General features: G+C 38.0%; 1 protein-coding gene across 3 annotated transcripts in view; it reads right to left on the reverse strand.

Annotated features, from left to right (window-relative positions):
• The window catches only part of LOC126477299 (DNA-directed RNA polymerase III subunit RPC1), a 231,559-nt gene that overhangs the window by 29,745 nt on the left and 175,651 nt on the right, over positions 1-26,163 (reverse strand). For 2 of the 3 annotated variants that reach the window (XM_050103605.1, XM_050103608.1), the window contains exons 20-23: positions 24,930-25,047; positions 10,730-10,978; positions 10,459-10,606; positions 4,055-4,239 (exon numbers count right to left, since the gene is read on the reverse strand). In XM_050103605.1, the coding sequence (XP_049959562.1) occupies positions 4,055-4,239; positions 10,459-10,606; positions 10,730-10,978; positions 24,930-25,047 (700 nt within the window). The remainder of the gene's footprint in view (positions 1-4,054; positions 4,240-10,458; positions 10,607-10,729; positions 10,979-24,929; positions 25,048-26,163) is intronic. The other variant, XM_050103606.1, reaches the window with a different exon arrangement.

The following is a 26,163-nucleotide window of genomic DNA, read 5'->3' on the forward strand; positions in this document are numbered from 1 at the left end:
GGACCAGTGTACTGGTTAGTACTTGCATAAGGAACTAGGAAGTTTTCCTTATGACAAGGAACTCTGTTTTCACAGATAATCACTTGGATAGCCGATGCTATCAGGTTGGCTATCATGGTTATTAGCAATAAGATTAAAAGGAGCAAAGATCCTTCTCGTCTCTCTCCTATGTAATCCATGGTCAGAGTTAACAATTTCTTTTCCTATAATGATGTTCAGAATTTATGTCCCCCTTCTGAACTAAAATTTGTGTACAAATTTAAATTTTGTAATTGACAGGAATGGGGGAAAGAAATACAGTAGAAGAAGAATGGGTAGCTTTGAGGGATGAAGTAGTGAAGGCAGTAGAGGATCAAGTAGGTAAAAAGACGAGGGCTAGTAGAAATCCTTGGGTAACAGAAGAAATATTGAATTTAATTGATGAAGGGAGAATATATAAAAATGCAGTAAATGAAGCAGGCAAAAAGGAATAAAAACGTCTCACAAAAATGATATCGACAGGAAGTGCAAAATGGCTAAGCAGGGATGGCTAGAGGACAAATGTAAGGATGTAGAGGCTTATCTCACTAGGGGTAAGATAGATACTGCCTACAGGAAAATTAAAGAGACCTTTCGAGATAAGAGAACCACTTGTATGAATATCAAGAGCTCAGATGGAAACCCAGTTCTAAGCAAAGAAGGGAAAGCAGAAAGGTGGAAGGAGTATACAGAGGATCTATACAAGGGCGATGTACTTGAGGACAATATTATGGAAATGGAAGAGGATGTAGATGAAGATGAAATGGGAGATATGATACTGCGTGAAGAGTTTGACAGAGCACAGAAAGACCTGAGTCGAAACAAGGCCCCGGGAGTACACAACATTCCATTCGAACTACTGATGGCCTTGGGAGAGCCAGTCCTGACAAAACTCTACCATCTGGTGAGCAAGATGTATGAAGCAGGAAATACCCTCAGACTTCAAGAAGAATATAATAATTCCAACCCCAAAGAAAGCAGGTGTTGACAGATGTGAGAATTACCGAACAATCAGTTTAATAAACCACAGCTACAAAATACTAACACGAATTCTTTACAGACGAATGGAAAAACTAAAAGAAGCCGACCTCGGGGAAGATCAGTTTGGATTCCGTAGAAACACTGGAACACGTGAGGCAATACTGACTTTACGACTTATCTTAGAAGAAAGATTAAGGAAAGGCAAACCTACATTTCTAGCATTTGTAGACTTAGAGAAAGCTTTTGACAATGTTGACTGGAATACTCTCTTTCAAATTCTAAAGGTGGTAGGGGTAAAATACAGGGAGCGAAAGGCTATTTACAATTTGTACAGAAACCAGATGGCAGTTATAAGAGTCGAGGGGCATGAAACGGAAGCAGTGGTTGGGAACGGAGTAAGACGTTATTCAATCTGTATACTGAGCAAGCAATAAAGGAAACAAAAGAAAAATTCGGAGTAGGTATTAAAATCCATGGAGAAGAAATAAAAACTTTGAGGTTCGCCGATGACATTGTAATTCTGTCAGAGACAGCAAAGGACTTGGAAGAGCAGTTGAATGGAATGGACAGTGTCTTGAAAGGAGGATATAAGATGAACATCAACAAAAGCAAAACGGGGATAATGGAATGTAGTCGAATTAAGTCGGATGATGCTGAGGGAATTAGATTAGGAAATGAGACACTTAAAGTAGTAAAGGAGTTTTGCTATTTGGGGAGCAAAATAACTGATGATGGTCGAAGTAGAGAGGATATAAAATGTAGGCTGGCAATGGCAAGGAAAGCTTTTCTGAAGAAGAGAAATTTGTTAACATCGAGTATTGATTTAAGTGTCAGGAAGTCATTTCTGAAAGTATTTGTATGGAGTGTAGCCATGTATGGAAGTGAAACATGGACGATAAATAGTTTGGACAAGAAGAGAATAGAAGCTTTTGAAATGTGGTGCTACAGAAGAATGCTGAAGATTGGATGGGTAGATCACATAACTAATGAGGAAGTATTGAATAGGATTGGTGAGAAGAGAAGTTTGTGGCACAACTTGACCAGAAGAAGGGATCGGTTGATAGGACATGTTCTGAGGCATCAAGGGATCACCAATTTAGTACTGGAGGGCAGCGTGGAGGGTAAAAATCGTAGAGGGAGACCAAGAGATGAATACACTAAGCAGATTCAGAAGGATGTAGGTTGCAGTAGGTACTGGGAGATGAAGAGGCTTGCACAGGATAGAGTAGCATGGAGAGCTGCATCAAACCAGTCTCAGGACTGAAGATCACAACAACAACAATATTTTGGAGCCCATGGCTCCTTCTTCTGGCAGAAGAGTTGAAGGAGAAGGAAGCGGGATGAAGGAAAAGGACTGGGAAGGTTTAGAAAGAGTACAGTTCAGGAAAGTCACCCAGAATCCTATGTCAGGCGAGACTTACCTGATGGGATGAATCTTTCCTTCTCATTCCATCTGTCACCTGACCTGGGGTTGTGGGTGAGGTTTCTGAACTGTACCCCTTTTCCTAAACCTCTTCAGCCCTTTTCCTTCACCCCTCTTTCTTCCCCTTAAAATCGTCCGCCAGAAAGCTTGTAAACGTTACATCTTTTTGTGTGTTCACCTGCGCCACTTTGAGAGTGGATATTTTTTAACAATGCATTTGCATTATATTGGCAATAATCGATTGTTTTCATTGTTACATGTTTTTTTATGTAATGTACATGACATTAGTTTCAGTTTTGAGCACTTTCTGTTTGAGATATATGTTGGGCTACAGGTGGCATTGCGGTGCAGCACCCAATGTTACAACATTGGAGGAAGTACACAGAAACCTCACTGCCAACGGCAGCTCCAAGGAAGAAGCCAGACAGAAGATTCCATGAACCCAAAATGAACTAAGCTCAAGAAAAAAATATTAAGTTTGGATGTATACTTGAGGCAGTCTCTGGTCTACAGTCCCTGGACAGACAGTGTGTAACTTATTCTGAGAACAAAGTAATTTTTCAGAAAGACCTTCAGTCTACTGATTTAAGCAGATTGGGGAAACACCCTATTTTGTGTAGTGCACTACGGTTCAAGAATTTTACAGGAGCACTGCGTGACCGTCATGGTCACAGTACAAAGCAGTAACATGAAAACAAATTTGTGCGGCATCCCCACACTATGTACAAGGATGCAAACACTGGTCGACAGTCCCGTTAAATATTGCTTCTGACTGAGAAAGTATCCACAGACAATTTTAAGAGTTTTTCCATCTTTCTACACCACAGAGAAAACATGAAAGTATTATTGCAGCACTGTTTTTTCCTGATTTAAAAGCATTGCAGTCCATGATCAAGGAAGGCTTATAAGAAATTTCAGGTACGTATTTGCTGAAGAAATCAGGTGGCGAGTCTGAAAATAATGTTCTAACAGAAGAAGGAAATTCATTTTTTGATTCTAAAATTCGCTTTTCAATTTCTAATCAGAAAATTCCAGTGATGAAACTATGTAGGAACCACAGTGAAATTATTATTCAAAATCTAGCACAGAATTGATGAATTCTCAATTTTTTGCTGAAGAAATTGTGATCTGAAGGTCTCTGATCATTAACCTCAACAAGGATGATTTTTCAGTGGATACAACATTCCACTACTCCCTTTGACATCTGGAAAACGTTTTTTTCATATGCCAGAATGGTAAATCTTCAGAAGTCAATAAAATTGTCTGGTGAAATGTCTGAAAGGAGAATTGTTCTGAAAGCTAGTCTAATAGCAAGAAAAAATATGTCTGTGTTACAAATGAAAAAGAACTGGATTTGAAAACTATTTTATTTGTATGCCCTTTTATTCACAAACAACAGATAAACCTTTTTATTTGTGTAAATGAGTAATTCTTCAAATAAATATTTTTATTTGTTGTTGTTCACAAATAACAAGTAATAATTTTTACCTGTACAATTACTCATCAATCAAATAATTTTTTTTCCAATTCTGATTTCTATGTGCATTCACACTGTCAAGTTAAGTGGAATGTTCAATATAAACTATATTTAAACTAGAGTTCAAATAAAACAACATTACTGAAAAATGTTACCTGGCTGCTTCAATACCAAGAGTTGTATACACTTCATAAATATTATTAGAAGTAGTACGTGTTCCCTTCACCCCATGTGTTGCCATCACTTCTCGTAGGTTATCACCTTCCACTAAGAGTTTGTATCTTGTTTGACCACCAGAATCATCATTGTGGATCACTGCTCTGCTCACTGATGGAAGACCCTACAAAATGGAGATGAAATAAACTTCAGGTAAGTTTTCAGTAATTTTTCTATACTGCAAAATACAAACATTTCCACTGTCTCTAAGCTCGATAACAAACACTGAACATTTACAGTATAGGCTGCGATTTTTCTCCAGTTTTCTATACAGAGATAAAGACAAAGACACACATCTGATTTACAGTTTCGAAGTGGTATGAGTGGTGAAAGGTATAATTTATATTAGATGTTAGCAGCTTCCTCTTTTTGGGAAATGTTATCATTTCTCTTGATGGTCTTCTATACCTCAGGCATCATCAGTTATTTTGTTGCCCAAATAATAAAACTTATCTACTACTTTTACTGTCCTATTTCTTAATCTACACTGTGTGAAAGAATTAACGAAACACTCTTTTGAAACCTTGTTATGTTCCCCACTGTGAAGTAGAATTTAGAAACAGGGCTTACGGGTGCTTAAATCCTCCATCACTGAGGCTGCAAAAGTATAGCGCCCTGCGGACTCACCCTCTGGTTCGGGGATGCTTCGTACTAGAAGGTGTACACACAGAAGAAAGAAAAGTCAGAGCTCAGAAGTTCATGTGAGGTGTAAAGTAGTTTAATGATGTTACACTGAAACCAAATTCCACCATAATTCTGCTCAAAGACACTGTGGATGTGTCATACGTTGGGAAGGACATCAAACCACCCACACGTCACCCGTCTATCACCCCTTCCTTAGACGCTTCTGCAGTGAAGGTCAGAAGTGCGATGCCCAGCACTGAAATCACCCGATTTTCTTATGATTGGTTGAGGAAAACATTTCATACAACTGCTGCTCAGAATAGACACTAAAATACAGGAGGTGGCACAATAGGTGTCAATGAAACCACCCCTTTCCTTGAAGCATCCATTTACACATATTCTTGACAACCTTTGACACTGTTGGCACCCCCACATATAAGCCAACCCTTGTCTGAGGACATCGTGGGTCTGTTACACCTCTGTATTACATTTGGAGCGTGGCGCCACTGTAATTTCTGCGCTGTTATACAGTGTGGAACCACTAGGAATCATTCAAAAACACTTGATTAAATTTGAAGGTGATCCAAAACAGCAAGGGTATTTACACTTTTTTCAGATCTATTTTGTGCAGTGTAATTTTCTGATCATCAACTGATTTAGTTCGGCTACATTCCATTACCCTCGTTTTGCTTTTGTTGGTGTTCATCTTATAGTCTGTTTCCAAGACACTGGCACTGAGATGGAGTTGACACCAAAGCTGGCCCCTCATATTTTCTACCACAGACAGACATGTAGATCTCACTGGTCATATGTTAAAAGGATCCTGTGTCCTCACACGTTTGAATATTTACTATTTTTTGACATTTTTGTACGATTATTGCTTAGCATTGCCACAAGATGAAAAATGTATTAATGCACTTACTGTTGACTAGGCTGTCTCCCGCAGTTAAAATTAATCTTTACCCCTGATAAGGCATCTTGAATTTTTATTGCTGTGTTGTTTCATGCACACATTAGGCGTAATAATTCAGTTAGCAGCCAGAGTTGGGAGCTGTAGTTGGTCGACTGTATTCACCGGATGCAGGTGCATGGGATGTGTGTGTTCATATGTGATTGACAACATATTCTATCTATTTGTGTCATGTTTTCATTGTCTAAAAAGTTTCAGTGTGAAGTAGATAATTTTGTGTTGTGGCATATGGGATGTTACTAAAGTGAAGTGTAGTTGGAACTGGTTTGGAAGGAGTAACAATTTTTCAATAATAAATAATACTATCAGCAATCAGTGAACCACCATTAACCATTACCAACTCAATCCTTCATAGTCTGCTTCCTCTAATGCGATCAAAGGGATAGGAATTAATTGGATAGTTGGAGGCGAAAAGGAGTAATGTAGCACTGTTGCTAATTATATCCTGCCTACATGTTATATATGGACACTGGTGACAAGGACATTGCATCCTGCAACAATTTTTTGATCTGGAGCCCAATCATCAGGATCCGTGTATGGTGAGTGCATTTGGAATTCTCAGTGGCGCCTCAATCTTTCAACCATTATTGCACAGAAAAAAGCTGTAGACTATTATCTAAATTCCATAAATTGAATGTGAAGTCCGCATATTTTGACTGGAAAAAGTGAGAATTGTTACGTAATTAATTATGAAGACAATTTCAGTCAAGATAGAATTAACATGAATGTTATTAACAAATACGGGCTAGTTGGCAGAAGTCAAACTATAGCAGCTGTAGCGGCAACTTCAAGTAAAAGTTCAAATTTAAACACACACAACGAACCATTAGATGCAGGAATAGACAATAATCATGTCAAAAATGTAGGAAGTAATGATGTGACAATGGAATGGGAGCAGATAATCAAAATTGGATCAAGAGTTGAAGGCAGATATTCAAACGTTAATGATAAAAAAATCAGGGCAAAGATAATGGAGATCAAACACGAAATTCACAAAAACACTGGACCAAAAAGTGACCGATACCCATAATGACTCACAGGTTATTCACAGATCCAAAGAAAGAGCTTACAGGATCGACAAACACTGAATATTCTGACGATACTCAAGAAAGTAAACAACATGATGAAGAGAAATTCTGTCTCCATCTTACGGGAACAAGAAATCTATCTGACTACTGAACTCAATATAATAATTCATGATGCCACTTGAAATTAATGTTATGAGATAGATCAATTTGCCAAAGCCAAACATAATGGCAATTTTGAAATTAATTTAAGCTTGATAAAAGAGGGTATAGATTTGATAATACAAGAAAACTACAACGATAAATGCTACATCAATAAACGATTGACAATTTTACTACCAATGGATGATTTTAGTTTCATGTTGACAGATTCCTAATGCGGCAGATAAGATTAGGATGTATTTGTGGACAATGGAAAATTTCATATCTCCAGAGTTTGAAACAACATTCCCAACTGAAGAATGTTTGTCAAAGAATTGCTATTGGAACTACACAACACTTTTGGTGAGGAAATTTAGTTGGAACAGTAGACTGTAAAACAGCAGGAGAAGAAGAAGGAGACTGTGCGCTAATTTCTGAAAGAAGAAGAGGATGAAACTTCATGTTTATTGTCAGGCGATAACAACTCATTATAACTTTCAACACTTTGATTTATGTAGAAACTCATTCAATGACTTATTATGATTGACAATGTGTAGTAGACTGGTTGAGAATCCTCCCAGTGATAGTGTGTTATGAAATCGTATCTTTGAACTGCTTCAAGCTATTTTACATGTCACAAGTAGTTATATGTTCAACTGTGTAGGCAACTTGAGTATTGTTTCTACGTTGTGCTTCTTTCTGTTTTCTTTTTTGTTATTTATGAAGTACTGATGCACAACACTACATCACTGCTATGTCATCCAGTGCAAACAAGTGGCTCACAGCAGACACACTCTCAGCTATGTGGTGCTGTTAATCACAACTGTGCTGAATGTGCTGCTTCCTGATCCTTCCACAAGAGGCTCCAAGGGAGTCAGTGTGTTTGTACACACATCCACGTGGGCAATGAGGTGAGATTTCAGCTGCACTGATGAAGTAAGTGTCGGTTATGTTCTTTACAAAACACAGTATCCATGAGAGAACTGAATAATTTGGATTCAAAGTCAACATCAAACATCAACTGAATAATTTGGATTCAAAGTCAACATCAAACATCAATTTTCTAATGTCAAGTCCGACAAAGACACTGTCTTTTAGTTTGGCTTCTAAAAGGCGTGGAAACTTTTGGCAGAGATACTTAAAACATGGTCCATCTTTAGCCAAAGCCTTACAAACTGTCTCATTAGGCCTAACGTTATTTGTAGAGGTGATAGGAGAATGTTTTTTGGATCTACAAAGTTTTTGTGTAGAATGTTCTTCTCACCAGGTTTTAAAGATTCCCTCACATGCCACTTCTTCCTGCACCAGCGTTGATCCCTAGCCCTACTGTCCTATTCACACAAGAAACATGGAAATTTGGTAAAGCCACCTAGCTGACCACGGAGCATGCATGTTACTTTTAGATTGCCACATATCATCCAACCATGAGCAGAACAGCCTATTTTATTTAGCACTATTTCTAGGTTTTCATAGCTTTGTTTCATATGTACAGAATGTCCAACAGGCATAGATCCATACATGTTACCATTGTGTAATAAAACAGCCTTTAAACTAGTTTTGGATGAATCAATGTACAGTCTCCAGTCTTCCTTTTTGCATTCAATATCAAACTCATTCATCAGACTGGGAATGTCTAAGTAGTACACTAAATCATCTTCTTGTTGAAAAACTTGGAAAATTGCTGCTCTCTCTCTTTCTATACATGTATATGCTGGCTCCAAATGCCAATAAGTTCTTTTCTTTTAATCTAGAGCCAAGCAATTCAGCTTTTTGTTTCATTACGTCCAGATCCCTAACCAAATCGTTAAGCTCGGTCTGATTAAACAATTTGGGCTCTAGACTTTCTGTATTACAATGGAATTCATCATCACCTGGTTCATCTAAATCACTTTGTGCATCAGAAAATACTTCTGTTTGAATAGAATTTAGATGATCTGGTGGTTCAGAAACCGGCAAAACTACACCATGCCCTACTGGTCTGATGGCGGACTGAAGGTTAGGGTAGCTTATTACCTTCTTGTTTTCCGAATTATGACCAGTAATGTCAACACTGCAAAAGTAGCAATCATTGGAATGATTTCTTGGCTCCCTTCATATCATAGGAACAGCAAATCTAAAGGCTGGTTTCTCCTTTTTGGATCATTTTCTCAGATCTTCAACACACACATAACATACCTTATGCAGTGCCCAATATTTAACTTGATCACTGAGTTTAGATCCAAAGTATGATAGATAAACCTTTTTCACAAAGTCTGTAGTGTTTCTTTGGTGTTTTCTAATCACAAATTCGTCACAAATATAACAAAAACTGTCAGCAGAGTTTTTACAACCATGATTAGACATTGTACTGAGCACATGTACAGGAAACGGGAAAGTGAGGTTAGGTTGACAGTAAACAAAACAACATATGTTAACACAAAAATAGAATTGACATTTTTTTGCCAGCAAATGTTTTTCAGCAGTGCTACCAATGTCATCTACATTCATTACAACTCCTCTTTATATTATTTTAACTGCATATCAGCAGTTAAATTCTTTAAGAAATTGCTTAATTTAATAAATTTAACTGTAAAATGTGAAGAAATGGTGGGTGATACAGTTTTTTTAAGTGTCATATTTGGATTCCCACCCTACAATACATAAGAAAACAATAGAAATATTCTGTCAGATTTTGATAAGATTTTAAAGTGGTGCAAATACTGGCATCTTGCAAGTCTCCCCCCACTTTAGCACATAGCAAAGAACATTCATATAACCATGTGATGGTATCAGAAAAGTCCTTCATCGTGATATTGTTCGGCTAGTGCATCACATCGGGTTGAATGTTGGTTATGGCATGAAATTGAATTTCTGCACTTTGTTGTTTTGTGACTGGCTCATATTAACAACTCCAAGTCTTATGACTCATGATGATTTTGTTCAAAAAGTAACTGTCCACATTCTGAATTTCAATGAAGTCATGGCAGGAATGCATGATCATCATTTTAGTTTGGGAGACAAGATATATGCAGACAAACTATGCACACACTTTCCCTTTCTTCAGAACATTATGGACAATGTCCTGAACAGTTGATTTTAGAGATGTTGCTCTTTTGCAATTTGTGACACAATCATGCTGACACCCTGCAGCCAGAAGTCCATTACTTAACACTGCCAGTTCACAACTTACTGCTTGTGAGTACATCAGTTGTTAGTTCAAGCTGCCACCATAGTTACTGCCCACAAGTCGCTTACACACCAGGAAGAAATCAGTCTCGGAACTTTATGGATGGACAATGCTGAGACAAGTTTAGGTGCAGACAGAGTTGAATTTTGTATCACCATGCCATCTCCCAATTCTCTTGTGTCAACAAGAGAGTTTTCTTAATCTATTATAATACCAACTACCACAGTGAGAAATCCATGAGATTAAAAAGAAATTTGTAGTTCCGAGAGGGGGGAGGGGGTAGGTGGGTGGGGGGATTGGGAAACCCGCAACCCAGAGAAGTTGAAACCCCCCTCCCCCTCCTGGTTCGCCAATGGGAACATAAGCAATAATTTCTTTCTGTTGCTTCTCCTAATCTATGATTAGTGAGAACATTACCTTTATGACAATTTTTGGAACATTCTCCTTCAGATGCTGAAGAGCATAATTTAAACTGGATCGTGATTTTCCAGGCTTCACAGTAATGATGGAATCACCGACAACTGTTACTAAACCTGGTTTAAGTTTTAATTTTGAGGTACAAATGCTGAAAGAGAGAAATATAGACAAGTAAGTCACATTCCTTTTACTTCTCTATGATCAGTAAACTAAACAAGAACAGTAAACTAAACAAGCTTCTCTGAAGTTGTCCTTGCAACACGGGATTTACCTGTATCTTATTGATTCTGCATCAACTTCTAATTTCAGAAGTCTTATGCGATCGATATCTAATTTCACAAGAAGGAAACAATCATCAGGAAGATACATTTCTTCTATGTACTCTGAAACTTCCCCCAACATTGTCTTTTCAATGCGACCCTTCACTCTTCGTGCAAATTCTGCATCATTATTTATTTCCAGGCATGCTGTGATGATTGGTGTGCTAATAGTTTTGCTGGCATTAATAATTTCTTTGATCCTAAAATTACATAAACAAATTAACATATTGCACAAATAGATGGTTTCAACATAATGTTCATCATGTGAGTGGAGTTGGAAACAGGAGTATATGTAAAAAATAAAAAGCACTTCCTGCAATATTTAATATTATTGTTTTAGTTGGACCACATTTCCAGGTGTTTGTGTTTGTGTGCGTGCGTGTGTGTGTGTGTGTGTGTGTGTGTGTGTGTGCGCTGTTGTCTATTTTTGACAAAGGCCTTATTGGCTGAAGCTTATTGTGAGACGGTCTTTTTTCATTTTTTTACCTATCCGCAACTCAGCATAGCTCCTATATGGTGAGTAGCAACTATCCTTTGGTACTGAACAAATATGGCTGTAAAAAAGGTTTTTATACAAGCTAATATGCATTTTACAGAAGAAAAGTCAGTGCTGAGCATAAATGATTCAAAAGAAGCGGATATACTGACAAGTTTTTATCTTTACAATTATAACATATGTCATAACAGAGTTTATTCTGTCAGAAATATAGATAGGATTTTAATACCACACAGCAGTTGCAATTTCCTTCACAATAAATATACTGGCATCAGTTACAGCTGAGTCATATATTTTTCTGTAACTTCTTAGAAACTTTTCATCTGCCTTGCACTTTCAAATTTATCTTAACTAAAAAATGCAAATTTTAGGGGTATAGAAACAACTCACTAAAGTGTAAGAGATGTTGAGTTATGAAAACGCACACCAATAAGACTGAAAACTTTGCTAGCTCCAACTCTAATGGGGTGACGAGTGGTGTCATGTGAAACGGGCAAGAGGAGGCATGGGGCACGAGAAAGGCAGAAAATGGGTGGAGGGGAGGGAGGGAGAGACTGGGGAAGGTAGGCTGGTGGTTGGGAGTGAGAGTCAACAGGCACAGCTGTAATTTTTGCATGGCATTTTATGTGGATAAGACCAATAACCTGCTGTCCATTCAAATAACTGCTGCAAACTGCAGCCAAGAGCAGAGTGTCCACCCAATGGAGGAACATGCTACTGAGCACAACAGGCTCAAGTTCGATGGCTGCTTCTCAGTCAGTGCCATCTGGATCATTCCCCTCGACACCAGCTTCTCTGAAGTTGTCCTTGCAACACACACTTTGAGCACATAATCATTCTGAATTCATTCTCTGCTAGGCCTCTGCATCACACCACACACTCTTCCCTGCAGTGTCCCCTTCCTCTGTTCTGTCGCCCCTCCCCAATCCACTCCCTATATCACCACATTCAGCACCATCTCACTGGTGCCTGTCCATCACTACAAGGTAGCCGTACTGGTGGCCACAATAACTTGATGATTTCACTAGTGCTGCCAGGAGCAGGGAAAATTGGTACTACTTGAAAGTTACTCATTTGTTTCTGAGTGCTGCCAATGTCAAGGTGCCCCTAGATGCACAATACACACATCAAAAAAAGTTTTGCATCATCTTGGTTCTGAGAGTTCCGGAACCTGTACAGAACATTGTTAGAGAGATCAACATAAACATCATTTCTGCTCTTTTTATTGCTCATGAAAACCACACATTGCATGTTGTATCACCATACAGTGAGACCTTCAGAGTTGGGGGTCCACATTGCTGTACACACCAGTACCTCTAATACCCAGTAGCAAGTCCTCTTGCATTGATGCATTCCTGTATTAGTCGTGGCATACTATCCACAAGTTCATAAAGGCACTGTTGGTTCAGACTGTCCCACTCCTCAATGGCGATTTGGCGTAGATCCCACAGAGTGGCTGGTGGGTAAAGTCATCCATAAACAGCCCTTTTAAATCTATCCCAGGCATGTTCGGTAGGGTTTAAGTCTGGAGAACATGCTGCCCACTCTAGTCGAGAGATGTCGTTATCCTGAAGGAAGCTATTCACAAAATGTGCACGATGGGGGTGCAAATTGTCATCCATGAAGATGAATGCCTCGCCAATATGCTGCCGATATGGTTGCACTATCAGTCGGAGGATGGCATTCACGTATTTTACTGCTGTTATGGCACCTTCAATGACCACCAGTGGCGTACATTGGCCCCACATAATACAACCCTAAAACGGCAAGGAACCTCCACTTTGCTGCACACTCTGGACAGTGTGTCTAAGGTGTTCAGCCTGACTGGGTTGCCTCCAAACATGTCTCCGACGACTGTCTGGTCTGGCTGAAGGCATATGCAACACTCATCAGTGAAGAGAACGTGATGCCAATCCTGAGCAGTCCATTCGGCATGTTGTTTGGCCCATCTGTACCACACTGCATGGCATCATGGTTGCAAAGATGGACCTCGCCAAGGACGTCAGCAGTGAAGTTGCGCCCCTCACGCAGCCAATTGCGTACAGTTTGAGATGTAACATGACGTCCTGTGGCTGCACAAAACGCATTATTAAACATGGTGGTGTTGCTGTTAGGGTTCCTTCGACCCATGGTCATCCACTGCAGTAGTAGCACTTGGGCGGCCGGAGCGAGGCATGTCATCGACAGTTCCTGTCTCTCTGTATCTCTTCCATGTCCAAACAACATCACTTTGGTTCACTCCGAGACACCTGGATACTTTCCTTTTTGAGAGCCCTGGCACAAAGTAACAATGTGGACACAATCGAACTGTGGTATTGATTGTCTAGGCATGGTTGAACTACAGACAATATGAGCTGTGTACCCCCTTCCTGGTTAAATGACTGGAAGTGATCGGCTGTCGGACTCCCTCCATCTAATAGGCACTGCTCAAGCATGGTTGTTTACATCTTTGAGCAGGTTTAGTGAAATTTATGAACAGTCAAAAGGACTGTGTCTGTGATACAATATCCACAATCAACATCTATCTTCAGGAGTTCTGGGAACTGGGGTGATGCAAAACTTATGAAAAGCTTGTGCCCACTAGCAAGTAACTTCTTTAAGTACTTCCTGAGGTGTTTGCAGTAGAACGAAAACTTACTCAAGTTTATTTCTTGAAGTCACTGGGGCAAGTTTACTTTAGGAACGTGCTGCAAGTATTGTTGCAGAAGTGCAGTTATCCCTAAAAACCAGAGCAGCTGCCATTGTTGCTGAATTATTATTAAAGAATAAAAATCATGATGAAAAACGAAAATAAAAAATCAATAAATAAAAAATACCTAGAGGAGTTGTATTGATGTTACCAAGAAACACAATTCAATTTACTAAAATCTGAGGACTTCACTTATTAAAAACCTTGAGGATGTTTGTCGGACGTAAATTTCAAACATCTCTTGTCTACTGTATTATCAAATATTTGCAAACAGGGAACTAAAATGCAGCGCAGTATTTCAACAGGAGACTGTGTTGTAACTACTCTGATTTTTGCAAGCAGTATTTACTACTATTATGATAAATATTATGTGTTTATGTTTGCACTAACATTAAAAAATCAGCTTAAGTTTAAAGACTTGTGTAATGCCATTCTATTTTCCCTTCTGAAGAAACAAATTGATTGTTAAATTTATTTCACACTTCCTTTACTGGCGGTGCAAATTATTTGTTTTTAAAGATTCCAATGGTATGTTTGTTTCAGTGCATCTGTCTTTGTGACACAACTTCTGTAAGTTTGAGAAAAACTTCCACAAAATGACAAATTCAGCAAGTACTTGCAGCAAGATGCAAGAACCAGAATGAATTTTCACTCTGCTGAGGAGTTCTGAAACCTCCTGACAAATTAAAACTGTTTGCTGGACTGGGACTCAAAACTGGGTATCATGTCTGGCACACAATTTTAATTTGTCAAGTAGTTGCATTCAAGAAAACTATCTCCACTATCTTGGGAACTTCTTGAAGTTGATGAAACTTGTGGATGTGGATGGGAGGAGGAGAGGGTTTGCAGATACGGTGGTTCCATATATTCCAGCCAGTTCTGTGATTGTATGGATACTGCACAATACCACAGCATCATGTTTGACAGAATGCTTAAGAAATATGATCTCAGCATTACAATGTTAGAGTTGTTGCAAGACAAGCAAATAAACTGAAACAACTCAATGAAGAAGGCTGAACTGTTATCTAAAATAAAGGAAAACAAGCCGGCTGTGAAAGTGTACATTGGGGATAAATCACTGAAAGCAGAGATCACAAAGTAGTCTGTTTACTGCCCTACAAAGATAGTTTAAATCTGATAAAACTGGCATGAGCCAAAATAAATCAATTTTAGGGAAAACAATGTTACTGGCGAAAGCATAAGGAAAGATTGCAGAACTTTGTTAATGCTGCTTTCCTTTCAATTACAGCACTGCAGTGGCAAGGTTACCGCAGGAAAGTGCAACAGCTGGAGCAAGAGTATTGGACACAAAATGGAATTAATGAAGTTACCATCAATACCATGTCCTCAAGCGACGACGACAATGAATCAAACATAGATGACAGTGGCCTTTAGTGAACTTCATTTTGACATTTTTTTCAGACAGTTAATTAAAACATTGTAAACATTACTGCTGCATTGTGTTTAATAAATGCAAAGTGCAAACAGATCCTAAAACCAGTTTTTGATGCTCTATTCATAGTGTCCTAAGTTCTACATTCATCTTCTTTAATTTTTCATTATTTTCAATAAATAAAACTCCACCACTGCCGGTCCCAAGACCGGGGCCTCATTTCGCAAGTGATGAGGAAGGAGGAGGGGGAGGAGTAACACCTTGTTAAAAAAAAACCTGGGTCCATCTGGCTCCGGATGGTAGCACCCTGTAAGGGCCCCTGCCTAGGGTTACTAGGTGAAACCTGGTCAACGGTCTCAAAGGCAGAAGAGGAAGTTCAGATTCCCAACGGCGGAGAGAGTGGAAGAACTACCTCCAGGACTCATAATCTTGGTTGTACATTTTGTGGCCTTTGGGCCACACCCAAAATAACTTTCATCAATCATGGAAGTGTGTGATGTAAACTATTTTACCCCAGGTGGACGATCCACCGTACGCCAGTACGTCAGCAGACATTCAGATTCTGGGGAGTCTGCAACATTGCACAAAGACAAGTCAGAGTGTCTTGGAATCTCATCCAAATTTCAATATAGGCAATCAACGTACCTAGCAACTTTCAATGCGAACTCATTGTTGAAAACCAGAAAACTAAAACATCTAACAGATACGCTAAAGAACCACAACATACTCATAACAGCCATTCAAGAAACACGATACATGGATACAGATACCTTCGATTCCGAAGGTTTTAGGATATACAAAGGGAAAGTGGGACCGAGAGTAATGAAAAATGTACCACACATCTTGGGACAGCCTTTATAATCAACAAACAAATCTTGAACTCAATAGTTGGCTTTGATTCCCAATCAGAAAGAATCTCAAGTCTTACATTCACAAGCACAAACAAAATCTACACAATTATCAATGCACATGCCCCTATAAACGAGGATAAAAGGAAAAACAAAGAAAAAGTGGAGGCCTTTTGGAATCATCTAGATGACATCATTCAGAAAATTCCAGATAAAAACATCATCATTCTTCTTGGAGATTTTAATGCACAGATTGGTAAAGAAAAAAGATATAAGAAAATAGTTGGAAACTATCCTGCACACAAGAGAACAAACAGAAATGGTGTGAGACTAATAGAACTTCGCCAAGCACACAATTTAATTCTTAAATCCACAGCTTTCAAAAAACTACCACGAAGACAAAAGACATGGGTATCCCCAAATCCTAGCCTTGGGGAATTTCAACTTGATCATGTGGCAATCAAGAAGATTTCTAGCAAAGAAATCATGAACGTTAGGGTACTCAGGGGTGCAAACTTGGATTCAGACCATTACCTTTCTAAAATTAAGTTCAAAGTCATCCCAAACAGGAAACGCAGCATGAAACAAATTAAGGGTCGGAAGTATAGCACAGAAAAGATATTAAAATCAGATGAATTCACAAAAGCAACAGAAACCATTCAGACACAAAGCTGGGGGGATATCAAGGAAAACCTCATTACTACAGCTGAACGGATAGCACCTAACAAAAAATGTAAAAAACATGCCTCGTGGTCGCTGGAATGTGATGCCCTCATTGAAACAAGAAAACAGGCATGGCAAAATTGGCAATCACAGAAAACAGAAGAAAGTAGACTGAATTTCATTACAGTTAGAAAACTGGTAGATAAAAATATAAAAAGGATTAAGAAGACACATGAAAACAAAACTCTCCTCCAAATTGATGAAGAATTCGCTAAAAAAAACACAAGGAGCTTTTTCAGAACTTTCAAACAAAGGTTATCAAGATACAAAGTACCCACCCTCCAATTTCGAGATGTAAATGGGACCATCGCTCACAACAACACGGAAAACTGCAAAATACTAGCAGGCTACTTTGAGAAACTCTTGAATTGTGAACCCATCCTTGAAAAATTTGAATCCATTCCAAACAACCGTGAGAAGCCGGATTCAGAACCACCGACGACTGAAGAACTACAGAAGGTCATTTCAGAACTTAAAAACAACAAGGCGTCCGGAGAAAATCAAATAGTGGCCGAACTATGGAAAAAGGCTGAAAAAAAAATGCAGTTACATCCCTAAAGTGTGTTTTCGATCAAATCTGGAAAGAAGAAGAGATCCCCGCAGAATGGAGAACAGCTCTCATCCACCCTATCCACAAGAAAGGTTTGAAGACAGACCCCAACAATTACAGAGGAATATCACTGCTGGATATAACGTACAAGATTCTTTCTAAAGTCCTTTTGAACAGGGCAGAGCCGCAATTGGATCCGCAAATCGGGGAATACCAGGGAGGTTTTAGAAAGGGTAGATCATGTTCGGAACAAATACTAAACCTCAAAAGCATTATGGCATACCAAAAATCAAGGGCAAAGAAATACGTAATCTCCTTCATTGATTTCAGAAAAGCATATGATTCGATTGATAGAGAATCTCTGTTATCAGTCCTGGAAGAAATGGGTTTGGATAAGAAAACAACTAATATTATAAAAGTGACCCTTACAAATACATTTTCGAAAGTTAAATTTATGGGCGAACTATCGGAACCCTTTGAAATAAAAACGGGAGTGCGACAGGGCGATGGGCTCTCACCGTTGCTGTTCAATTGTGCGCTTGAGAAAGTAGTCAGAGAATGGAACACAAATATTAAGAGTGGTATAAGACTGGGTTGCAAAAAGAAGAACCTTAAAGTAAATTGCATTGCTTTTGCAGATGATATGGCCCTGTTTGCTGAAACAATCGAACAAGCACGGGAGCAAATCCTTTAACTAAAGAAACAAGCAGCTAAAATTGGTCTTCACATCTCCTCTGAAAAAACGAAGATATTGACAAACATCAAGCACTCATGTAAATACCTCAAAGTTCAAGAACAGAAGATTGAAATAGTAAAAGAATTCAAATATCTCGGAGAATGGATTACTTGGAATGCTGGGGAAAGCAAAGCAATGGAATCCAGAAAAAATAAACTTGAATTGGCCTTCCAACTAACAAAAAATACATACAACAAAAAATCCCTTTCATGGGGGTCCAAAATTACACATTACAAGACAGTGATTACGCCAGAAGCACTGTATGCAGCAGAAACACTTAACATAAATTTCAAAGGCCAAATGGAGAAACTTGAGGTAAAGGAAAGAAAAATTTTAAGAAAAATCATTGGGCCAAAATTTCAAGACAATAAGATTATATACATCAAAAATGAAACTCTCCACAAGAAAATTGAAAAACTTTCAGATTCTATGCGAAAAAGGAGAATAAATTTTTATGGTCATCTTCTCAGAATGAATTCCAACAGATTAACTAAACAAATATTTGACTTCTTCCGTAACCGAAAAACGAAGCCCAACTGGTTTAAAGAAACTGAGAAAGACTTAGTGGAATTAAATATTTCAGAAAATTCACTTATTGATCGAACTGCTAAATTAATTACTAAAGGTGAAAACATAAGGTTCCAAGACAAATCCACACAAAAGTCCAAATCCTTCATCTCGGAAGAAGAGAGGAGAAGAAGATCAGAAAGAATGAAGAAATACTGGGCCCTAAGAAAAGAACAACGCACAAAGAAATGATTGATCCAGCATACCCCAAAGAGGGTGAAACGAAAGAAGAAGAAATAATAAATAAGTTGTAGATAAAACTCTGGAGCAGGAATATGTCAAGACATTATGTGATTTCTAATCTGACAGCAGTGTCATTTACGCGAGCAATATTTCTGCAAGTGCCACCTCCGATTTCATGTTAGACACAAAACACGGGTAGTGGTGCAAGCACTGCTACAGGCAGCTGACGCTGCCTTCCCCTCGCCACTCCTGTATCCTCGGCAGCCTTAATGAGGGGGCACAGCTGTTCCTGACAGCCACCGCGCTAATTGTCAGCTTAACATGGACAACAGTACAGGTGTGTGTGTGTGTGTGTGTGTGTGTGTGTGTGTGTGTGTGTGTGTGTGTGTGTGTGTTTTTAAACCGCACATGACATAAAAATAGTGCTAGTACATCACCTGTCATCAGAAACATATGACAGAATAATAGAAGAAGCTACTATCTGACACCATTCAGCAACATGTATTTCAGGTCCCTTAAAAATAGAATGAAGAATAGGCTTTAAAGTCTTGTCAATGATGAGAGAAATTAAGAGATGAAACACACTTACTAGACTGAACAATACTGGTCAAGTCCTTTACAAAGGAACTATCCTGATAAACATCTTATTAGATTTAAAGAAAACATTGAAAAGCTAAATGTGACTTGATGACAGAAGCATCTTGAATGTAATTGGTTATAGTAGGTGACTGTGATGAGTACATATAAATCTAAATGTTGTTTATGCATTTAAACAGTGCTTTTTATAAAGGCGTGACAGTGTATGTGATGTAGAGATGTATGTTACATCTAGTGTTGAAATGCAAAAGTAATACAAAGCTCCCTGTAAGCCAGTAACACCAACAGGTACCAGGCGAAACAATATATCGGCGCTACACTACATTTAATATTGTCAACATGACCATGAGTAGAGCTCTTTCACTATAACTGTTAAATAAATAATAAACTTGAAAGAGAAGAATAATCTGTAATGCGGAACTGTATTAAATAAGTATTAAGAGTGAAAATTATATCAAGAGTACTTTGAAATGAAATAGAATGTAACAATCACTTACAAATCTTTGTTATGAATTTCTTGGGAAATGGATGAGTTTTTTAGGCTATGAACATTGTATATTGGAGCAGTACAGGGAAGACTGGATGTATTAACTACAGGTGAACAAATTTTCAATTAATAGGAAACAGACTGGAACGAGACTACTCACATGGATAACGCTGAATTAATAGGCAAGATCGCTAGTAATGTTACTAAATATGAAGTTTGTTCACGTTCACTGCATTATGAGAGTAGAGTTGCAAATATTTTGGATTTAGCACAGTGTGTTTTCTTATGTGTACAAGTTTATTCAAGAAGTGGTTTGTGTTAGTGTTCTGCTATATGGTTTAAAAAAACAGAACATTAAACTCATTACAGAAAACACTATTAAGGTATTAGTACAGATTTTGCTTTAAATGAGAGTGAAAGTTCTGAACAGTTTCTCCAGTAATACTAAAATTTACAGAAATATTGGGGTTTTAGAGACTCACACGAGGTGCATGCTGTAATTTCAATGTATTGTACTGAAGTAAATTTTTAACCATATCTATTCTGCAAAGTAATTACTGAAATAATCTCTGGTAAGAAAAGTATATGTTATCTAATAAGTGAATTCGTAAATTAGATTATGGTGGAAGCTGAACTACTTCCTGAAAGATATTAGCCAAAGAAATAATTTAAAAATGTTACAGAGACAAAAGTTCATAGATGGCTCCCTATTGACAGGATCTTTAGGTTTGTGCCAGAGACACATATGGGCACTAACAGCCACTGTTATCACAGTGTGGAGGGTTCTACCATTTTTGTGTTACTTATGATGAGTGAGGAGGATGCAACCACAATGCAGTGTGGTTGCAGTTGCCTCAGATTGCAGTCATGTGTGAGAGTTAAGTTTGTGTGTGTGTGTGTGTGTGTGTGTGTGTGTGTGTGTGTGTGTGTGTGTGTTTTCTATTGTTGACGAAGACCTTACTGGCTGAAAGCTTTATTTGTGACAGTCTTTTTGTTGTACCTATTGCGACTCAGCACCTCCACTATATGGCAAGAGGCTACACTCCTTTTCATAATATTGTTTCCTTAACCCAACTTCTATGAGAAGTCGTAGGGTTAATAGTGTCTCGCATGTTTCTACATTTCTCCGGAATCCAAACTGATCTTCCACAAGGTCAGCTTCTACCAGTTTTTCCATTCATATGTACAGAACTGATGTTAGTATTTTGCAGCCGTGACTTGTTAAACTGATAGTCTGGAAATTTTCACACCTGTCAGAACCTGCTTTCTTTGGAATTGGTATTATTATGTTCTCCTTGAAGTCAGAGTATTTCACTTGTCTCAAACATCTTGCTCACCAGATGGAAGAGTTTTTTCATGGCTGGCTCTCCCAAGGCTATCAGTTTCTAACGGAATGTTGTCTATTCCTGGGGACCTTGATTCGACTTACATCTTTCAGTGCTCTGTCAAATTCTCCCCGCAGTATCATATCTCCCATCTCATCTTCATATATGTCCTCTTCCATTTCCATAATACTGCCCTCAAGTACATCTCCCTTGTATAAACACTCTAATACTGCTTCCACCTTTCTGCTTTCTCTTCTTTGCTTAGGACTAGTTTTCCATCTGAGCTCTTGATATTCATACAGGTAGTTCTCTTTTCTCTGAAGGCCTCTTACATTTTCCTGTAAGCAGAATCTATCTTATCCCTAGTAATATATGCTTGTACATCCTTTACACTCTCTGATCATGATGCACAGTTGGTTAGGATAAATAGCCTTGCAGTACAGATTTTCCTCTTGGAAACCAGTTATAATAATTATTGAATTCAGGATAAATGTTTGCAAGAGATGAAATTTATAATTTACCAAACGCTGACATACAATTTCATCTGTTCCATAGTAAATTCATGTCATTATTTGAAAATAGCGTTCCTCATAAACTAAAGACAAAAGAAATTAAAAAACCACATAAAAAGACATAGATAACTAAGGGGATTGACGAATCTTCCAGTATTTATTACTTTTCCACTTCTTTGGCACTGTCTTCTTCTCTCTAAGCACAAAAAGTGTGAATACGTCAGCATACCAAAATTTTTAAATGTGCTGAGGATGGTAGAATAAACAAGCTGGCACTCTACTTTTCAGTCAGTTTTTTAAACTGTTTTGTGCTCTGACAGAAGCATTTTTCCATCGGTTCCCTTCTTTTGTCTGCTTCAGCAGGGCACGTAACTCATATGAAAACAAATGTATTAGTAAAATTTAGATAGTTGACTTATGTGAAACAGAAATAAACCTAAACTAATTTTACACTTGATACTGGATTTTATGTACAATAAAAAATTGCATGTGCTTCAGTACAACAACATGGGATTCTCAGATGATAACAGAGACAGTTAACTGCACATTTCTCTATACTACTTCACTTTTATGAACTATATTTCCATCTCACGTCAGATTTTACAATGGTATTTTGTGTGTAAAAGGAGGGTAACTTTGAACCTCTGTATCTTGGAAACAGATACAGACGTCATGAGAATTTTCGAGGTTCTTAAGAATCAGGATCTTAGGAGTATATCATAAAAATTTCAGCCATTTGCTGAGCATACCCTTCTTGGAATCCTCGGCTGGGTTTCGATCCACTGGTGACGGCAAAAATACAGTAAAAAAACATTTTTTGTGACTTTTCTGAGGAACCGTCCACAAAACAATGGTGTCTCCATAAGTCACATCATGACCACCATAGACCGCATCAAATGGAAAAATAACCAACTCATTCGCTCCATTTGCCTAAGCAGGAAGAAGTGCATAATACTCATACTTTGACCCTGTACTGTAGGATAGTGACAATAAGACAATCCTCCTGAGTATGTAAATGGTCCCTAGTCCAAGGGCTATCAAAAACATTTTTTACCACCAATAGAACTCAAGGTATAAGCACTAGAAAATTCCATTTTTATGTGGGGCATTTTCGAACACATTAGGTACGAATGCTGTCGCATGCACACTGATATGTCATTGTTCAAACCCAGAGAAGGTGAGAGGAGAGAGATCAATAACTATTGAGCCATTTCACTACTGACATCATTTTTAAAATTTTTGCGAAGGTGATGCATTCTGGAATCCCAAGTGAGCATCAATAATGTTCTCAGTAAATCACAGTGTGAATTTCAGAATAGCTGCTCAACTGTTAATGCCACTTACACACACACTCACCAAATTTTACAAGCATTAAACAACAAAATAGTACAGATTGGAATTTGTGACCTATCTAAGGCCTTTGACTGTGTGAGACACAATATTCTCCCTGATAAACTATTTTTATGAATTGACGGTATTGTCAAACTATGGTTGTCATATATAACCAAAAGAATGAAGAAAGTTCTATTTAATAATGCAAACACTGTAAGATGGAGAGATGCTTCTGAACAGTGAGAAATCACTTATGGGATTCCACAAGGCTCAATCAGAGGTCCACTATTGTTTCTCAGATATTGCTCCTTATCATGCGAGACCTCGTAAGTCACATTTTTACCATTTTGCATTACTGGTATCAAAAATTGGAGAAACACGGTCTGCATCATCCTAGCGATATCTCGTAAAACACAAATGAAAAGATTTGAGATAAATTATGTTTCAAAGTGGTATCTTGTAAAACTGTATGTCATACAGATTCCTATTCAAAAGAAAAATTATTGTAAATTAAAACTATCAGTCCTATTGCATTAATTTAGTTTTACAGCTTCATATCTGTTAGTCTGCAACAAATATTGCAAAAGTTGAATTTAGGTCCTCAACAAAAAGTATGTACAAGATTTTTTTCTCTCCCCTGAGATGATGGATTTCTGTACCTACAAGGTACTACCATAATGAATCTAAACATACAAACAGCAACAGAAGAAATGGTAAATAATGTTCTTAAAACTGTCATTGACTCATTTTCTGTCAATAGTCTCACTCTCAATTTTTAAGAGACACCGTGTAAACAGTTCTGCACATTCACAGGTACTACCCCAATGACAAGAGTAACACATGGTGTGGAAATAACAAATAGGTTGGAAACTTCAGAATTTTTAGGGCTCATATTGATGAGAATTTAAATTGGAGAAAGTACATCTCGGAACTCTTACAACAACGTAGTTCAGCAACCTTGCATTTCAAATCATTGCATATCTTGGGAAGAGACAAATCAGAAGGTTGATATACTTTGCATATTATCATTCAATAACATCATATGGAATAATGGTTTTGGGTAACTCATCTTTAAGAAAGAAAGTCTTCATCACTCATAAACGTGCAGTAATACTAATATGTGATGCTTACTGATGGACATCCCATAGGAAACTATTCAGGAAGTTAGATATTTTGACTACTACTTCACAGATTTATTCCCTCATGAAGTTTGTTGCAATCAGCCTCTGCAGCTCAAAACAAATAATGATATGCATAATTACAATGTAAGAAGAAAAAATGACATTCACTACCGCGCATTAAGACTCTCCTGAGCATAAAACAGAGTGCTAAATGTTGCAGCTAATATTTTTGATCAATTACCCAGTGATATAAAATGTCTGACAGGGGGAAAAAAAAAAGTTTCTACTTTTGTGTAGAAAAATTTATATTACAGTAATGTGTAAGGTGATGGTTTGCAATGTTGCTAACTGAGGGTACACAGGCAGAAGAATTGTGTGAAGCAAGGTCTTTACTGATATACTTACACCACCAGAGTAAATCTTTGACAAGGGCAGTAACTCGTCCTTGTGAAACATCAAAAATAATCTTACAAATACCAGCACATCACAACAAGAAGCAATTACTAAAGACACAATACTTTCATGCAGACAGTCTGCCAGTTGCCCTCTTGTTTTTACAGGAATTTATATCAGAATTTCAATCTAAATTCACCTTGGTACTCCCTGAGTTATGTTCATCGATGCAACTCCTGCAAAATGAAATGTTTTTAGAGTCATCTGAGTACCAGGTTCACCTATACTCTGGGCAGACAATGCACCAACAGCAGTTCCTGCAAAGACATTCCATTTTTAAAAAACATGAAAAACATATGGAACAAAAAATGTAAATTCTATATTTTGGTGTTCTCTAAATGTTGATTATATTTCAGATGTGATTAAAAAAGCTGTAACACATACACTCAACACCTTCAGTGAAATAAAAATTTAATTTTGTTAACTATGACACACAGTCACAAAGTGTCCCAAATGCATGAAAATGTTGCATAGTGATCAGCTACACTGAACGATCATATTCTCTTAAGCTGAAGATAATAAGCTGCGTGACGAGTTGTCAACAACGGGCGTGTACAAAATGAGAATCAGATCACTTTCAACTGTGGACGGTAAGAAAAATACACAGTAAAACTCATCCATAAATGTAAATTTAGTAGTATCTCCACATCTTTTAATTTAAAATATAACATATCATTAAGACTTAATTTACTACTATGTCAACAGCAATCACTGACATCATAGTACAAGTTCACAGTGGCACAAATCATTCTAAGTCCGTCGCCCTTAATGACATAATTCTGTTTGCATGATGCACAAAAAACCACACCATAATTTATGACTAACATATGACAGTGTGGTTGCTTACATAGCAATGTACAATCAGAATGATGTCATTCGAAGTTACAAACGTAGAATAATTTCAACTGCCACGAACTGCTGCTATCCTCAATGCACGTATAGATAAGTCTAGATGCACACAGTAAGCGGCTGAGTCAGCAATGGCAATGGGCCACACAGAATAGCACTTTGCAAAGACTGATACGTGCTCTATGGCAAATGTGTAGTGTAGTGTACAACACAAACCACAAACCAGAACTGGGATAGTTTGGGATGCATCACTATCTGTGATGCAATTAAATTGTTTTAAAATACACACACACACACACACACACACACACACGCACACTCACTCTCTCTCTCTCTCTCTCTCTCTCTCTCTCTCTCTCTCTCTCTCTCTCCATCCCCCCCAACCCCCCCCCCCCCCCCCACCACCACCACCACCCCCACCCTCCGCTCTTCTCTTTATTTCTCAAAATGAAGTACACAGTACAGTCAGCCATTAATGCAAATTTAGCAATATCTTCATATTCTTTAATCCAAATACATAGCAA

This window comes from Schistocerca serialis, chromosome 1, assembly GCF_023864345.2.
Source record: "Schistocerca serialis cubense isolate TAMUIC-IGC-003099 chromosome 1, iqSchSeri2.2, whole genome shotgun sequence".
Lineage (NCBI taxonomy): Eukaryota > Metazoa > Arthropoda > Insecta > Orthoptera > Acrididae > Schistocerca > Schistocerca serialis.